The sequence below is a fragment of the Lemur catta genome, chromosome 9, assembly GCF_020740605.2.
Source record: "Lemur catta isolate mLemCat1 chromosome 9, mLemCat1.pri, whole genome shotgun sequence".
Taxonomy (NCBI): Eukaryota; Metazoa; Chordata; class Mammalia; order Primates; family Lemuridae; genus Lemur; species Lemur catta.
This window is the reverse complement of record NC_059136.1, coordinates 1,305,724-1,322,751: the sequence shown is the minus strand read 5'-3', so window position 1 is coordinate 1,322,751 and position 17,028 is coordinate 1,305,724. Positions and strand designations below refer to the sequence as shown.

Below are 17,028 nucleotides of genomic sequence, written 5' to 3'. Positions count from 1 at the left end.
GGGGCAGCCCCCGCTGCCCTGCCCCCGCACCCGCACCTCCCGGGGCCTCCTGGCCTACGAGGGCACCCGAGCCAGGCCCTTTCTGGGCGTCGGGAAGATGAAAGGAACAAATAGAAGTTCGCCAGCACCCCCCGCCCCCTGCCCCCTGGCCGCGCTGGGTGCCCAGAGCTCTCTGCAGTGCCCCCCCCCCGAGTCGCAGAACGTCCACTGTCTCATCCCTGCGGTTCCCGACCGCCCCACCCGCAGCGAGACACTGGAAATAGAGCAAACAGGTCAGCTGCGTGGCGACTATTTCCTGCCCAGACAGACCCCGCACCCGCACCGTCTCTGTCCCCACGGGGTGGACGGGAGCAGTGATGCCGTGAGGGACACCCAGGCTCGTGGCCTGGGGCCGAGAGACCAGGCTGCAGCACCACATGCTGCACTGCCACGCGTGGAAAGAGCCTTGGCGACAGTTTAATGACAAGGAGCCTCCGAGCAGGTCCCCTGGTCTGTTCTCTTTGTGGCCGGGCAGCGGGAGAAGGACTCGGCTCCTGGGCCACGGTTCTCACCCAATCCGCCCGGCCTCGGGGACAGGGGCAAGTCGGAGTAGGGGAGAGGGGACGACACTTACAGGAATTACTAGACAAGGCACCTGTTTTCACTCTGAACTTAAGGCCAGCCATTTCTTCCCTCCTGTGTTTCAGTGTTTTGTGGTTTGGGTAAATAAGAAGCACATTTTTTCCTAACTGCTCTGGGACATTTGTGGGGCTGACAATTTTATACACACACACACACACACACACACACAGGTGTAAAGACCTCTGATTTAGGCCGGGCGCGGTGGCTCACGCCTGTAATCCTAGCACTCTGGGAGGCCGAGGCGGGTGGATCGCTCGAGGTCAGGAGTTCGAGACCAGCCTGAGCAAGAGTGAGACCCCGTCTCTACTAAAAATAGAAAGAAATTATCTGGCCAACTAAAATATATATAGAAAAAATTAGCCGGGCATGGTGGCGCATGCCTGTAGTCCCAGCTACTCGGGAGGCTGAGGCAGGAGGATTGCTTGAGCCCAGGAGTTTGAGGTTGCTGTGAGCTAGGCTGATGCCACGGCACTCACTCTATCCAGGGCAACAAAGTGACACTCTGTCTCAAAAAAAAAAAAAAAGACCTCTGATTTGATTTTCCCCTCCGCTGTTCCTCTCTCCAACTGTGCCCTATTGCTGTGATCTACTTGGTCTGTTAGCAACGGAGACAGGCCCACTGAAATCTCGCACTGTAACATGGTGTGTTTCGATGTACACGACATTTATTAATATACGCTTATTTTAGATCACATCTTGTATCTTTGCCCACCGGACACTTTAAATTTTCCTTTGGCGACACTGACAACTCCACTTTCTTCTTGAGTTTGCAGAGATCTCCCCACTCACTCTTCTGAGGTGAATAGTCCATTTCACTTGGTTCTGGTTACGTCGTATTTGGCGGTATGTTACTCAGGAGTTACTGGCTGGGAGTCAACTTACTTTTATCACTACTGGTATTCATACTTTCTGGCTAACTCACTTAATTTTCTTCTATTTTGTGATTTGCTAAACATTTTCTTGTCTTTCCTTTGAAGTGGTTTGGAGCAAGACTCCTTCCACCCTCCCTTCCTTTCTCTCCCTCCTGTCAGGGCTTACGTTTCAGCCCACCTGCAGCCGTATTCCTCTGTGAACCTGAGAGATCAAGCGGTAAATGCTGACGAGAAGTTTCTATCCGTTTGCCACCCCCAGTCCAAAATGTGTCTGCGTCTTGGTTGAACTGATTTGAGATTTTAATTTTAGACTCTCCATTTTATTTATTGTTTAAATCTTTTGTATATTCTAATAATTTTTGTGTCAGTTCTCGGGGACGCCAGTTTCATTTTTCATCCCACAACTTTCCAGCCTAACACGGCCACTCTTGTGTTCTGTATTTTGATTCATCCCACAAACAAGCACAATCTTTTGCAAGTAATTTCTCGGGGAAGTATAATTAGTGCATGTCTGAGAATGTCCTTCTGTTGTTCCCACACTGAAAGCAGCTTGGCTGGTGGGAAAATTGGGGTCACACATTTCCTTCCAAATTCTCTAGTTATTTTCCCTCCGACTCCCCCAGACTCCTGGCAACTAGTGTCTTGGAGAAATCTAACTAAAGGTTTCCCTTTGTAGGTAAGGTAATTTTTTTCTCTCAATATTTGCAGATTTTTCCCCTTATTCTTCAAATTTACAAAAGTAAATACAACAGACCACATCTAGGCATGAACTTCCTCAAAATCTTTGGTCTGGTATTCACTGTGCTCTTTCAGTTGGAAGACCCAAGTTTTGCATTTTGGGAAAACCCATGTTTCTTTCCAATTCACTGACGTGCATTTCTGTGATGTTCGTCTGCTCTGCGCCGACTCCCCGTTGCTAAACCTCCGCTTTCCTCCACACGGAACTGCTCAGCAGTGCAGGGACGCCCCGGATCATCTGGGGAAGAAACACTCAGGGTTTCTGAACTTTCTCCTCTTTACCATGAAAGTCCATTTCTGAAGGACATCTGTGCTGATTCCTCCCGTCGGACCCTCTCCCCTTCTTTGTTTCTTATCTGTTGGTTTTTTGTGTGTTTGTTTTGTTTTGTCACCTCTATGGGACAGCGTCCATGTTTGTACAACGCCGGAAGTTCAAACCATGTCTCAAAGATGCTGGAGGTCTCTGGTCAAATATGTCGGGCTTTTTTGGGAGAAGAAAAAAACTTTCAGAAGTTCTGTTGTCTCCTCTTATGGATGAAAGGGTGTTTGTCTGTAGGGGACATGGATGTAGGTGGTGGCACGTCTGATGGCTTCGGGAACCAGCAGCGGAGCGTCCCTGTTGTGCTGCGGGGTCTGTGTCCTGCTCGTGCTGGTGGCTGGACTTGGTGCCGTGTGGGCACCTGCGGCCTCAGCAGGAAGCAGCCTGGGGACCCTCCCTGCTTCGTGGGCACCTGGTGCACAGCCAGGTGGGGACGGAGGCGTCAGAGGACTGAGGTGCCCTCCCTCCCACCACAGGAGGCCTGTCCTCACCTCGGTCCACAATGTCTCCAGCTGGTCAGTCCCAGCAGGACACGACTGGGCTTCCCCTCCCTTGATGACAGGTTCCCCTTGATGACAGGGTTCCCCTCGATGACAGCGTTCTCCCCGCTTCCTGCTCATAAGCCAACTGGTTTCTCCCTTCAGTGGACCCTGACTACAGTGTACCTTGCAAACATTCCTTGACCACGTGAAAATGGAGTCTTTTTTTCTGGTTTGGGACCTAACCAAGACCTTTGCAAATGCTGTGTCTTGCTAGTCTCAGTGGGGGTGTGAGTGGGAGGGTGAGGCGGCCGGACACGCGTCTCCCTGCGCCGTCCTCTCCGAGAGCCACGAGGCGCAGCTGGCGGCCCAGCGACGGCCAGGGGGACCGACTGAGTCAACGCTCCGCAGGTGATGAAAATGACTGAGGTTGCTGAATGATCCGGGAACAGGTTCACAGTGAACTGTCACGTGAAAGAAGTGAGCCACCAAACAGTACAAGCTTAATTTCAGATATAAAACGAATGTGTAGCAAACACAGAAAGGACATACTTTAAAAAGTTGAAAATGGCTATATCCAGGTGGTAGGATAGGGGATCATTTTTGTTCTTTTTTACTGCACATTTTTATTTTAAAATGTGGTCCTCTGTGTTAGGATTAAGTTATAACTTTTTACAGAAACATGTCTTTGGCTTAATATAATAAAACTAAACTGCACAATGGAACAATAGTGTCCATTTATCCAAACTCCTCGAAGTTTAAAGATGAGATGCCAGGGCCCTGGGTGGTCGCCCAGGGAGCCAGTACGCAAGAGGCCAGGCCAGCAGTAGCCAGAATCTGTTCCAACCCCTGAATTTAGGCTCTTCTTACGCCCTGCAGTGGTTACTCGAAACTCAGCACCGTGGCCCCCTTCCTCTGAGGGTGGCTGTCTCCAGACGCCTGTGCACCCACATCCTCACCACCTCAGCGCCACCTGGAAACTTACATGCACCGATTCCTGCAAACATTTCAGCAAACCGAGGGTCTCTTTCCTGGGAGAAGATGGCATCTGCCTTTTCCACGGACTTCCCGGCCTCGTGAACTCCGGCTGGCAGGTTGGGGACAGGGACCTGTTTGCACATTGAAACACAACAGCAACCCCGTGTGAGGCGCAGAACTGCCATCCCGGGAGTCACCAGTGCTCCCTCCTCGGCGCCCCTCCCTCTGGAATCACTGGGATTTCGTTCTACAGGGTGGGGGAGCTCTTCTATATGTGAAGGCGAGGAGGAGCCAGGGAGGGGGGTGTGAACTGAAGGACAACAAAGTCACACTGAGCACTTTCCTAGAGAGATAAACGAAAAACAATCAACTTTCTCTAAATATCAGGAAAAGTGGACAGAGAGTTTAATTCAGGCAAGAGGCCAGACAGGGACCCATGCTGCAGTTTTCTGTCTGCCCAGCTGCCAGACACAGCGAGAGGAGAAGGGGGGATGAGCAGGGGCACCAATGAGCCGGAGAAGGAAGGGAGACACAGTGAGAGGCGCAGAGCTTGGCAGGAAGCGGGCACGGAGGGGGAAGAAGACAGGGACAGAGACAGGGAAGGGCTGGACAGCCGGAGGACCGAGCAGGTTCAGAGCCTGCTTTTGCTGGCTACTGAGTACGTTGGTGCGTGAGTTCATACGTGGCCTGCTGACACCTCCACCAGCCCAGAGACGCCCAGAGCTGGTTGCCTGTGGTGCCTGGTTCTCCACCTGGTCCCCGCGTGCCGTGTACTCCTCCCAGCCCAACGGTGCAAGCGGGAGCCACGGCAACCCCGGGGGCACCTGCAGGCTGGCTCCGCGCACTGGGAGGTGGACGGGGCAGCCACAGCCTCTGGGCTGAGGGGCTCAAGCTAACAGCTGAATCGAGTCCCCAGGCCACTGGGTTGGAGGCAGTTCCCACTGGGAAAGAACCTTACAGAAATTCACCTGGGACAAGTCGTACGAGGACAGCCCGTCTCTCTGGTGCACCTCCAGCTCTGCCTGCTGCTGCTGGAGCTGCCTGTGGGACAAGAGGCCAACCAAGAGTCACGGAGAGCGGACAGTTCCAACCCGGAGCTCTCCCGTCCCCAAAGGCACAGTGGATCATACCCGGCGGATCTCTAACTGTTTTCCAGCTTTAATTATTTTATTTTTAATGCCCCAAATCAAGACTCCACACCCTGTACTTCAAGTTAGGCTGCTACACTGAACTAAGTAGGAGAACAGCTTTGACACCCAGAGGCGGCCACTCCATGTGCAGACAGAAACCACCATGGAAAATCGTCCCCAAGAGCCCAAATCTGCCTCCCTACAATTTCCATTTCGGGTTCCAGTTCTGCCCCTGGACAAACACAAACTAAGCTGGATCCTGTTTCTGAGCCTTTTCTCAGCATTTCAAAAGATGCGGGATCTGAACACGGTTTCTTCCCCCAGCCACGGCTCTCGCGTGGGGCCGGCGTGTCCGTCCGTAAGGGCCTTTCAGACGAGAGCCCAGCGGGAGCCCAGGTGAGCAGTCACTGAGAAGCCCAGATGAGTCCACTCAGCGAGCCGCACTTAACGGCGCTGCGGCACCCAGGGCCCGGACCCCGCCAGACCCCCCCCCCCCACAGAAGGGTCTCGGGGAGGCAGCCGGGCGTGCAGGCAATCGCAGCGGGGGGTCAGGACCACAACGCGGGGAGAACCAGGTTCTGTCTGAGGACACAGGCTGCCTCTCAGCCCCGGTGCCAGCGCCCGGAGGACACACAAAGGAGCAAACCAGCAGCTGGGTTCCCGCCGGGCGGTCTTGGTGCACACTGGCTATGCTGGCTGGGCGGAGCACTAGGAATAATTTTCAAAATAAACTGACATTTAAAAAATTTTAAAATAATTAATAGACTCATTAATAGAAAAAATATAACTTTCTATATTTTCTTCTTCTTACTTGATGGTTTTGCTTCTTTTTACTTTGATTTTCGTCGTGGGGCACTGGCCCTGCCACATGCTCAGGTTACAGATAAACAAACAGACCCAGCGAGTTTACATGACGTGCCGGGTGACACGGCCAGGATGGGGCGCACAGGGAGCCGCAGGTCTGTCTGGCCGTGGACCTCGCGCTGTCCTCTGCCCGGCGCTGCCCCCGCCCAGGACAGCTGCCCCGTCTGCAACAGGAGCTTGTCCCACGCCTCCCAGGCAGAGCCCTGGGCATCCTGAGCCACGAGGAGGGAGAAAATCTGCTCCTTGGGGTTTTTGTGGGGGGGAGCAGTGAGCTCCCTGCGTGCAGGAATCCGTGGGCCACCCTCCAGCCCACCCTTCCAGAGCCCAGCCTTCACCCTGCAAGCATTTTTCCAGGAAATAACGACCACTCCGACCTACGGCGCGGCTGAGCCCAGCCCAAGCCCAGGATCCCAGGGCGTGGGCAGGGCACTGTGTGGGCTGTGCGGCCGTGCCCGGTGCCTGGCCCCCTCCACGGGCCGGGCGTGTGCCCCGGGGCAGCCTGTGTCGGAGGGTGCTTCCCGCCTGCATGACGGCAGGAGAGGGGCCCTGGGCCGCAGGCTGGGGTTTGCTCCAGTTCTGCTCCTCTCTGGGCTCCAGAGAAACGTCCTCTCACGGGAAGTAGAAAACAGGTCTCGGGCACGGCTGGCAAAGCCCCGGGACCCGCACCTTGCCGGCTCTGGGGCCCAGACACCAGCACCCCCAACCCTCGGGCTTCCGCTCCCACAGCTGAGCGCATGTGGAAGAAAACTGCTGACCCGTCCTGAGAAGAGCCCTGGGGAGGCTTCTCAGACATTTTACGGCCAGGGTATAAAAACAACCCTCGCTGTGCTAGCAAATTCCAGGGAGTAGAAAGCAGGGCTGATGAGGGGGAATGGGCGGCGGCGCGAGGGAAATGGCTCCGCCGCAGCCGGGCGCGGCCTCCATCAGGGCCGCAGGGAGGACCAGCAGCGGCTCCTGCCCCCAGGTGCGGGGTGCAGGGCAGAGGCCGCCAGTCACCCCGACCTCCCTGGACAGAGGTTTTACTCTGCCGAGCGAGGGAGCAGCCACGGGGCGCAGAGGCAGCGAGGTCGGTCTCGGGAGCAGCTGGGACCCGGGGAGGCGTCTGGGCTCTGCACACTCCCTGACCGCGGACCGAGCGCCGGGGCTCGCCCATTCCAAGGACCGGGAATGCCCGTCAAGGGGACTGGAATTGATCTGATCTGATCAGGGCAGGGCACAGCGTGGTCCCCGGGCACGCGGGATGGCTCCACGGGGGCTGGCGGAAGGCAGGGGCAAGGTCGCGCGGCAGGAGAGGCAGAGGACGGGCGGGACAGGACGGGACGGGCGGGAGACAGAACCCCAGGCAGAGCCCGTGGCCGCTTCTGTGCCAGGCACCTGCCAGACCGAGCGAGACGGAGGCATCTGGGGCGACTCCCAGGTTCGTGCTCCGTGACTGGGTGTTGCAGCCTCGTCCCGGCTGCTGTCCCTGCAGAGACCAGGAGTGAAACCTTCCTTTTGTGCCCACCCCGTCCACCGCCAGCCGGGCACCGTGGGCACCGGATTGCTCGAGACATGTGACGGTGGCTGGCTCGTGGACTCAAGCGTGACTCTGCGTGTGGCGGGAGGTTGAGACACACACGGCAGCGGAGCCTGTGAAGAGCTGCGGTGGCTCTGGAACACGCTGTCACCGGGAACTTGGCCTGAACTTCGCGTCCCTGCCCTAAAGAGACGCGGGATTCTGTCGCAGCTTCGCACAAATGCTAAACATTAAACACTCGATTTCTCCAGGAAGTTTCTTTTGGATGCTCTTGACTGAACGCAACTGAGCTTGCAGATTTTCCCCGCGAGCACAGAGCATTTGAGGATCTTCCCGGCCCGAGTCTGCCTGCTGCTGGCACAGCTGAGCCTCAGACTCAGAAAAGGGCAGCTGGCCACATCCACGGCTATCACTGCCCTCTGCCGTCCGCAGGAAACTCCTCCGACAGCTTCGCCAGCGGAAGGCCTTGCGTTCAGGAGACACTGGATTCACGCTTCTGGGCTGACACTGTCCCCGATTGTGACACAGGGGACCCCGAGGAGCTGCCATGAGCAACTGTCTGAGGAAATACGCAGGCACAGCCCCCGGACAAAACGTTTCCTCTGTGTTGTCAACAGTGCCTGATGTTCAGAGAAGCAAAACCTCAGCTGGGCTTGGTTTCAGGAGGGGACGTCTGCTTTTCTCCCAGGCCCCACGGCAGGGCTACTCCCCGGGTGCTCTCCCTGGGAGAAGCGCTTGTTCTCTGCCTCCCGTGCGGTACTTCGCCTGTGCCTCCTGTCGGCCCCTTCCCTCCTCCTCCACGTTACTGGAGCCCAAGTCTCAGCCTGACGTGGCTGGAGCAGGCCTGACGGGGAGCAGGGCCCTGGGGACACAGCCTGGCTCGAGCAGGTGCTCAGCTGGCCCAGGCGGGCCTCCCTCCTCCTCTCCCCGCTGGGCTGCCCTGCCTGCCCCGGGTGCGCACCCTGCTGGCTCCACTCTGGCTCCTGGAGGAGGCCGGCACCCACACCCACCGAGGACGGCCTGCGGAGCAAAGGCAGCGCCGTGCAGTCCGCAGCCTCCGCGCCTCACTCGGCCTCCGTGTCTCAGGCTTCACCGTTTCTTCAGGGCCCCTCTCTGCCCCCCGAGTGCAGAACTCCCTTCCCACGTTGAGGGAAGCGGGAACATGAAACACCCTCCACTGGACCAAGTTTACTGAGTTTAAACTCAGATGCAGCAGAAGTTACAGGAACACTCTCTTTTTGCGCATCTGTGAGTATGGCTGTATCTATTCCTGCTCTACTCGCAGCCAAGTAGGTCTCGACTAGAAGACGGAGGAGGAAGAGTCCGTATCAGGTCAGCAGGGGAGAAGACGTCAAGAAAGAAGAGCTGCCCAGACAGCGCGGGGACAATGACCAGCCGGAACCGGCCACTCCACGTGGGTCTCGGGGGCTGCTGGGGAAGCAGTGTCAGCCACGTCGGGGCAAAGCCAGGCTACGAGGGGTTAAGAGGAGGAGGTTCCCACAGGTGCCGCTGGCAGGTGGAGGCGGGAGACAGCTTGGGTATGTCGGCAGAACAGGGGTCTCCGAGGGCAGGGAGTGGGGGGCCGGGGAGAAGGCCTGGGAGGAGCCGAGAGGAGGGGACTGAGATGGAGACACTCAGGCACGGAGGCCCTGGTGTGTCTGTGCACTGGCAGGCGGGGCGAGAGAGCAGGCAGGGCACTTGGGAGACCGGACGAGACCCGGGGCTGCCAGTGACGGCTGCTCGAGAAGCTCCGAGCCGCTGCAGCAGGAGGCGGGTCCACGCTGCCAGACCCCCGTCCCTGGGCTGCCTCCGCCTGGTTAAGGTCGGGGCGGCACACGCGCTGTCTACGTGCAGAACGTGCGGAAACCCTCTGAAGTCCGGGCAACAGGTTCTGTTATTCTCTCCACGCTACAGATGAGGTTAGCTGAGGCTGAGAAGGGCAAGTGGCTCGGCCAGGCGGGAGCGGGGACTGAAATCCAGGTCACCCGTCCTCTGAGGGAGGTCGCACGGATGCGTCTGTCTGGTCCGCGCCTTGTGGCCCAGGAGCAGGGACAGCTGAGGGTGCCCAGGGCGCTGCTGCCTGGGAAGAGGGGGACGCCCGACTCCAAGGGGCTCGGGGACAGCATGGTGGGCAGAGCCAGGCAAGTGCCCAGGGCACCTGGAGGCTGCCGAGAGAAGGTGTCAGCAGACGAGGCGGCGGTGGTGGCGGGGCGAGAAACAGACCCTTGTCCCCGTGTTGAACCTGGGAAAGTGGAGGACAGCGGCGCCGCTGAGCACGACGGGGAGACACGAGGACAGCGCCGGCCCCAGCCCACACTGCTGCACACCGAGGCTCCCCCACACCGGGCATGGCTCTCACACGCTCCCACGTGCTTGGACGTGCTCGTGTCCACATGTCCCTGTCCGTGTTGGTTCCTGGCCTTGCACCAAACCCAGAGAGGAGGCAGGACCTGCCCGAGGCCACGCTCCCTGTGCCAGGAGCTGGGCCCGTGTCTGGCTGCAGCTGGAGCTCACTTAGGCTCCACAGCAGCCCGACGAGCGCGGCGTGGTCGCCCAGCTCACGGGGGAGGAGGAAAAGGCTACGGGATGAGTGACCTGGTCAAGGAAGTGGCAGGGCTGCGACGGGCCCAGATCTGTCTGGACGCACAAGTGGTGACGCCAGCAGGGGTCCTGGACCCCAGCCCAGCAGGAAGGAACGCTCCATGATGGGGCAGCAGGGAAACCACGTGTCCCCGACGCGCCCACCCGCAGGCCACCTGCCCTGGGCCCCACAGCTGCCCAGAGGCGCAGCCTCTCCTCCACCCCCGCCATGGCAGGGCCAAGCAGCCGGCACCAGCAGCTGCCACAGCGGGAGCACGCGGGGCGGGGGGGCTCCGTGCTCAGGGGACACAGAGAGGAGCAGAGACCGGGGCACCCTGCACGCAAGGGAGGCAATGCCGGGGGTCGTCACCGGGTCCTTTTGGTTCTTACAAACCGGGAGGGAAGTGAGGAGGAGGGACCTGGGAGGGAAGCGGTGACGGGGACCCGTGTCCCCTGCGCCTGCTCCTCAGTCCTCCAGGCATTTCCAGCCGCAGGGACAGCCTGCAGGGGACAAGGGCCTCAAAGCAAGCCGCCAGCTCTGGACCCCGGAAGGCCCCGCAGAGGGTCGCGGCGCTACGTACTTGACGTTGGTGTTGGTGCAGATGATGTACTCAATCTCGTCCGAGTAGGGGTTCTGGAACGTGAAGCTGCTGGTGCGGATCAGCATCCACTCCCGGTTCTTGGTGCGGAACCGATACATGACCGACAGCACCTGGCCTTTCAGCTTCACCACCTGAGGAGACATTTGCGGAGGACGTCAGCACGAGGAGGGACGGTGACAGGAGGAGGGACAGCCAGCAGGATCTCAGAACAGGGGCACTGTGGCCAGGGGACAGCAAGAGAGGGAGAGCGGTTAGGTGACGGGAACCTCTGTCCACTCCCCGTGACACGGGGCACTGCATTTGGGCCATGCTGTGACCACCGTGTGAGGAACCAACCAGCGAAGGCCCACTTTACGTCAGGACTTTTTATCCAGCGTTTACAAATCAGACCATGAAAACGCCACAAGCCAGAGTGTTTCTCTTTTTGCCTTGCCTGCTAGGGTGCTCTGGGTTTTGTGCTAGAACCCCCTAAGTCATTACCTCACTCAGGTATGTAGCCACGTTGCATTCATGGATTTAGTTCTTCAAACCTCATGTAAAAGATTCCTAACCTCTGCTTGACACTGTGAAATGGACTCAGTATACTCTCTGGGAGGAAATGTAATAAAATGATAAATCTCTATGCATTATTTATTTACATGTATCTATCTATTACTACATTTATGTTGTAATGTGATTTCAAATGTATTCCTCAGATATATCCTCGCAAGAGTTTGGTGAGGTGATTTTTATTATTTATGGAAAATAATATTATACTAGGACTCAAGAAATTAACCAAGTCACCCAAGACCAGACGACTTCAGTGGAAAAGCCGGGCAGGAGGCAGGATCTTACGTCCCAATCGCAAGGTCACCTCCGCAGCCACACAGGTGCTCTCTGGTCCTATGGAGACCCGCAGTGGTCCCCACCCACCCGCGGGGCACGTCCCAGGACCCCCAGCAGACGCCTGAACCTGCAACTAGGACTGACCCCTGTAGATGCTACGTCTTCTCCTATCCACACACACCTAGGATGAAGTCTGACTTACAGATTAGGCCCAGTCAGACATTAACAACAATAACTGATAATGAAATAGAACAATCGCCACTGTACGTGGACACCACGGCTCCTGCGCTTCGGGGCCATGGTGAGTGCGGTAAGGGTCGCCTGACACAAGCACCGCGGTGCTGTTGTTCTGATGGCCGGAGCGGAGGGCAGGCAGCGCACACAGCCCGGGAGCCACGTCCCAGTCCTGACAGCACACGCTTTCATCACGCTACGCAGAGACCGGAAACTCATGAATTGTTTATGTCTGGAACTTCCCACTTACATTTCAGACCAAGGCTGACCACAGATGACTGACAACCGGGGCAGTGGGAAGTGAAGCCATGGGTGGGGGCGACGGCACACGTGCAGAAGCGACTGCACACGCCGTACGTACACACGCAACACAAAGACGTGTGAGTACGCGTGCACACTCTCACTCACGTGCAGTCCTCGCGGCTGGAGCACAGACAGGAGGAGAAGGAACATACACGGGTCCAGGCCTGGGTGTAGCTGCGACCCCAGGACGAGATGACGCAGGAGCTGTCCCCTCTCCTAGGACACGGCAGGGCTGGGACCTCGTTGGGCCTGTGGCAGCCGGGCCTGCCTGACCCAGAGATCGGAGATCTCAGATAACAGTGGGGACGTCTTGGTCCCGAGTCCCCCCACCCCGGCCTGGGGCCCAGCAAGGAGCCGGCACGCAGAGCACACGTCCCCAACCGAGTCGTTTGAACCGGGCTGAGGGGTCTGCAGGCCCCACGCCCAGGCTGACCGTCCTCTCTCCGCACTGCCCACAGGGGAAGCCGGAGGACAGCCAGGCCGAGGGCGTCAGCCTGCCAGCAAGGCTCCCTGGCAGGAAGTCCCGAGTGATAAATACCGGCAGGAAAGTTCCCGGACGGTGGGGGCCTCCCTGGCACCACAGGGGGAGGCGGGCTGTGGGGTGAGCCAGGCTGGGCACGTCTGTGGCCCCAACAGGACCCTGGCTCTTCCCTTGCAGGGGCCAGAGGTCAAGGCCACGCACCCCCTCAGGTCAGCATTCTGGGGTGCTGCCACGGGGCCTGCTCTGTGTCTGCGGCAAACAGAGGAGACAGGCGGCCGCCAGCCGCATTTCCGGACTGTCTCCGCGCTGGGGAAGCGCAGGAAGGCGCCGTCTATGCCTCAGCGGAGCGCCTGAGACGGTGGGACTTGCTCGTTCCACGCAGCGACCGTGTGCAGAGCTCGGCCCTAGAGCTGCAGACAGAACAGAGGAGGGGAGCGGCGGTTCTGCGCCCTCCTGGGGCCAGGCTGCAGGCGAGACACTTGTCACGTTAGCTCACGTGGTCTTGGTGACAGTTCTCAGTGAGCCTGCACAGCGCGCCGGTGTGGTCGGGTGCCCTGCCCAAAGCCTCAGGGGTGCAGAGGACGGACGGGCCCTATACCTGCCCGAAGCCTTCCCACGGGTCCCTGCTGCCAAGGCACAGGCTTGGTTCCCAAGAGCTTCTCACCCAGCCGAGGCAGGATCGGCGTGTGGACGACCGTGACCACGAGAGAACATGCCAAGAGCCACCACAGAAACCTAGGCCCAAGTGAGTGCCACAGGTCCACGGGGGTGAGGAGAGACAGCCTGTTGTCAGGGTCCAGACGGGGCTGCCGGAGGGGGACGGGGGAGCGCAGTCCAGGGGTGCAGGGTTGGCAAGCGGGGTGTGGGGAGGGCTCTCCCGGCAGGAGGCACGGCGCGGCAGGTGTGAGGGGTTGGGCCATGCACGGAGGCCATGCAGGTGACAGCCAGGCCTGATGACCGGGCGAGATGCTGACACAAGAAAGCACAAAGACCGAGCAGAGCAGCCGGCCCGGCCTGTCCCCACCATCACCAGTGCCACGGAGGGTGGGCAGGAAGGAGGGGTGGGGTGCAAGGCTGCTCTGAACGTCCCTGGTCCAGCTCTCCCATTTGACTTCTGGGTAAACCGAGACCCAGACAGGGCCTCCATGGCAGACACAAATTTCCAGGCCCCTGGCCGGCACGCTGTCACCGCACAAACTCAGATTCCTCACAGGCCTGACCACATGCTACGGGTCTCCTGCCCAGGCTCCTCGGATGCTTTTGTTTAAACTCGGAGTTCAAGGGCCGGCCGTGGCCGGCACAGCCGCCGCCTGCTTTTGCAGGAACGAGCCCTTCCCTGTGTCAACACTGTCCCCCACCTCGGCTGCAGGTGGCGACAGCCCAAAGAACACAAGCCCGGGCCAGGCCCAGCGTGCTCCAGGACGTCCCTGCGGCTGCTCCGCCACTGCCCTGGGGCCTGGGCTGGGGCCCCGGCTGCCGGCAACAGGGGGTCACCGCCTAGGCCTCCCTCCCACCTGAGGAATGAGCAGCTGCTCAGAGAGAGAGTTATTTAAGCTGGATACCAGGGTGGGATCCGATGTTAAAGTCTTTATTTTTCTTGTCAAAACCAACCAGGTTCTGACAGCGTCAGCAGTTTGAAACCTCAGACGTACTGTCAGACGGAGCGGCCTGTGCCGGGGTGTGGTGCTAGGAGTGACGCCGTGGACGCAGCAGGCCTGGGCACCGGGGTGCCGGGAGTGACGCCGTGGACGCAGCAGGCCTGGGCACCGGGGTGCCGGGAGTGACGCCGTGGACGCAGCAGGCCTGGGCACCGCGGTGCCGGGAGTGACGCCGTGGACGCAGCAGGCCTGGGCACCAGGGTGCCGGGAGTGACGCCGTGGACGCAGCAGGCCTGGGCACCGGGGTGCCGGGAGTGACGCCGTGGACGCAGCAGGCCTGGGCACCGTGGTGCCGGGAGTGACGTCGTGGATGCAGCAGGCTTGGGCACCAGAAGGAGGCCCAGGCACCAGCTGTCACTGTCTTGCTATGTGACCTGGGGCAGGGAACAAACCTCTCTGAGCCCCAGTGTTGTACTGTGAAAAAATGGGATGACAACACTCACTGTGTAGGTCTGAGGATGACACAGGACGACGTCTGAAAGGGTCCAGCTAGCGACGGGCACAGCATGGTGGCCCCGTTGCTGTTGAAGCCTCATTCCCACACCCCCGCAGAAAGGAAGCCAGCCCCACCCAGACCTGAGGACGCCGGAGGATGTGAGGTTTGTAACGGTCCCCACGTACTTCGCAAGCACATGGTGGGAAGAGACACACCCTTGCTATGTTTAGCCACCCTAAGGTCACGTCTTCTAGAACGAAAGCCACCTCCCCTGGGTTCCATCCACCTGGACTACCCTGCCCTGTTCCAGGCGCGACACTCGGTGGCGGGCAGCGTAGAGCAAAGCACAGACGCGCCGTCTGCCACGGACAGGGCAGGATCCGGGAAAGAAGGCAGAAAGGAAAAAATACACCCCAAACAAGCCAAGGGGCAAATAAATGGACACAGCTGCTGTGAAGGAGAACGTGGGGCGGGGAGGAGGCTGGGCTCTCGCGTAGCCGGGAGGTCACTGACGGCGTCTGAGACGACAGGAGGTGAAACCAAAGGATAAGACGTCAGTTGGGTTAAGAGTGCGGGGAAAGCATCCGGCTGGGGAACAGCACGTGCCAAGGCCCTGCGGTGGCGGAAGGCGAGTTCGAGGGGCCAGAAGCAGGCCCGTGAGACTGGGGCGCAGCACCCGCGTGAGGATGGGGGCGTGGTGCAAGAAGCTGCAGTAACGAGCTTGCACTTGATTCTAGACATCCCGGGAAGGTTTGATGTCAGACGCGGCAAAACCGAATTGATGTTTTCAGACTGGCCTGGAGCGGCACAGGAGTGAAGGCAGAGAGGCCAGCAGGGAAGCCACTGCCACAGTCAGGAGGGGACCTGGGGGCCTGGTCGGCTGGGCGGGGGCGAGGAGGGGGCTGGGTGTGCGGAGGGGGGTCAGGAGGGTGCTCCTGTCTCGGGCCTGAGCAGCCAGCAGGCCATGGTGTGAGGGGCCTGGGAGGCCTCCATGCCAGGCTCACGGGGCACACGCGGGGAGGGCAGGGCGGGGCGGGAGTCGGGGGTGGCAGGTCAGCTGCGGCGACGCTGCAGAGGGGAGGGAAGGGCAGCTGCGGGCAGAGCGCCGGGCGGCGTGGCAGGTAGAAGGTGGAGGAGGAGGAAAAGCAAAGGGGGCCGGGAAGCGGGAAGGAAGCGGGATGTTCTGGAAGGGACGCGGAGTGTGCAGGGAGCCGGCGGTGGAGAGATCCACCCACACACGTGGCATCAAAGTGGAGCCTCAACTGGCGCAGATGCAGCGGGGCCTTCACGGGGCGCTCGGCCACCAGGGCCGCCCAGAATGGTCGCAGGCAGAATGGAAGCACGCGTCCCTCAGGCGAAAGACCAACTGTCACTCCCTCCTGGAAAGTGACTCCGAGTCCTCTCCCCTGTGACACTCCCCCTCTGCTCCTTCCCGGGCTGGCGCCCTGCGGAGAGAGAGGGAGCGGCCCTCGGTTTGAATCCCGGTCCTCACGGCCGTCAACCACGTGGCAAGAAGCTGCTTTTGCTCCACTGAGCCTCACTTTACTCTCCCGCGACAGGAGGATGACAATGAGCACCTGCTACAGCCGTCCCCTGTGAGGAGTCAGCACGGTCGGGTATGCGACAGGACTCTCCACCGTGTGTGGCCCACAGCGGGTGCTCGGCACACAGCAGCTGACGGCAAGGACGCACCCAATGCCTGAACTCGGGCAGCCGTCCGCTCAGGCGCCCAAGCGTCACCCCAAGCCCCTCCCCGTCACTGTCTCCACACGGCGTCACCACTTCCCAACCGCGGCTACAGCAAAGTGCCTCCTGTTTTAATCCCCACCATTCCCGCCCCGAGTCCGGCCTCGTCATCTCTGACCAGGACATTTAAAAGCTTCCTGATGGGTCTCTGTTTCCAGTTATTTCTCATGTCTGTTTCTTTGGCCTATCTGGGCTACAGGTCGCTTTTCAAATGACTTTGCTTAAAACCCTTGAAGGAATCCTCACTGCCCTTCGCTGCCTGAGGAGGGAAGGGGAACTCTCGCGGCGTGACTGGCCCTTCCTGGGCTCCTGCACCCACCGCCCAGCATAGCACGTGGCGGCTGGGCCACTGCGCTGGCAGGGGCTCCCACCGGCCACGGCCCTTGGTCCGGGATGTTCTCTCATTTCATCTGTGTTCAGCCTTGGGGACCCGTCCCAGCGGTTCCCTCCCCTGGGACACTGTTCCTGCCTCTGCCCTGCGCAGCCAACCCTGCACCCTCTGCACTCTGCCATCTTTTCCTCACGACGCTGCGGGGTTCCTGTCGTCCCCACTGCACTGTGGCTCCTTCCCGGCAGGGCCCCAACTGAAGCCTCAGCTGGGAGTTTGCAGCCTGCCGGGCACGTAGCAGACTGATGTCCTGCCAGC

The 17,028-nt window shown here is 59.6% G+C and overlaps 1 protein-coding gene across 15 annotated transcripts in view; it reads right to left on the bottom strand.

Annotated features, from left to right (window-relative positions):
* Positions 1-17,028, bottom strand: part of ARNT2 (aryl hydrocarbon receptor nuclear translocator 2) — a 226,548-nt gene that overhangs the window by 18,459 nt on the left and 191,061 nt on the right. For all 15 annotated transcript variants that reach the window (XM_045561390.1, XM_045561391.1, XM_045561389.1 and 12 more), the window contains 3 exons: positions 10,679-10,830; positions 4,976-5,048; positions 4,015-4,138 (listed from right to left, as the gene is read on the bottom strand). In XM_045561390.1, coding sequence (XP_045417346.1) covers positions 4,015-4,138; positions 4,976-5,048; positions 10,679-10,830 — 349 coding nt within the window. The remainder of the gene's footprint in view (positions 1-4,014; positions 4,139-4,975; positions 5,049-10,678; positions 10,831-17,028) is intronic.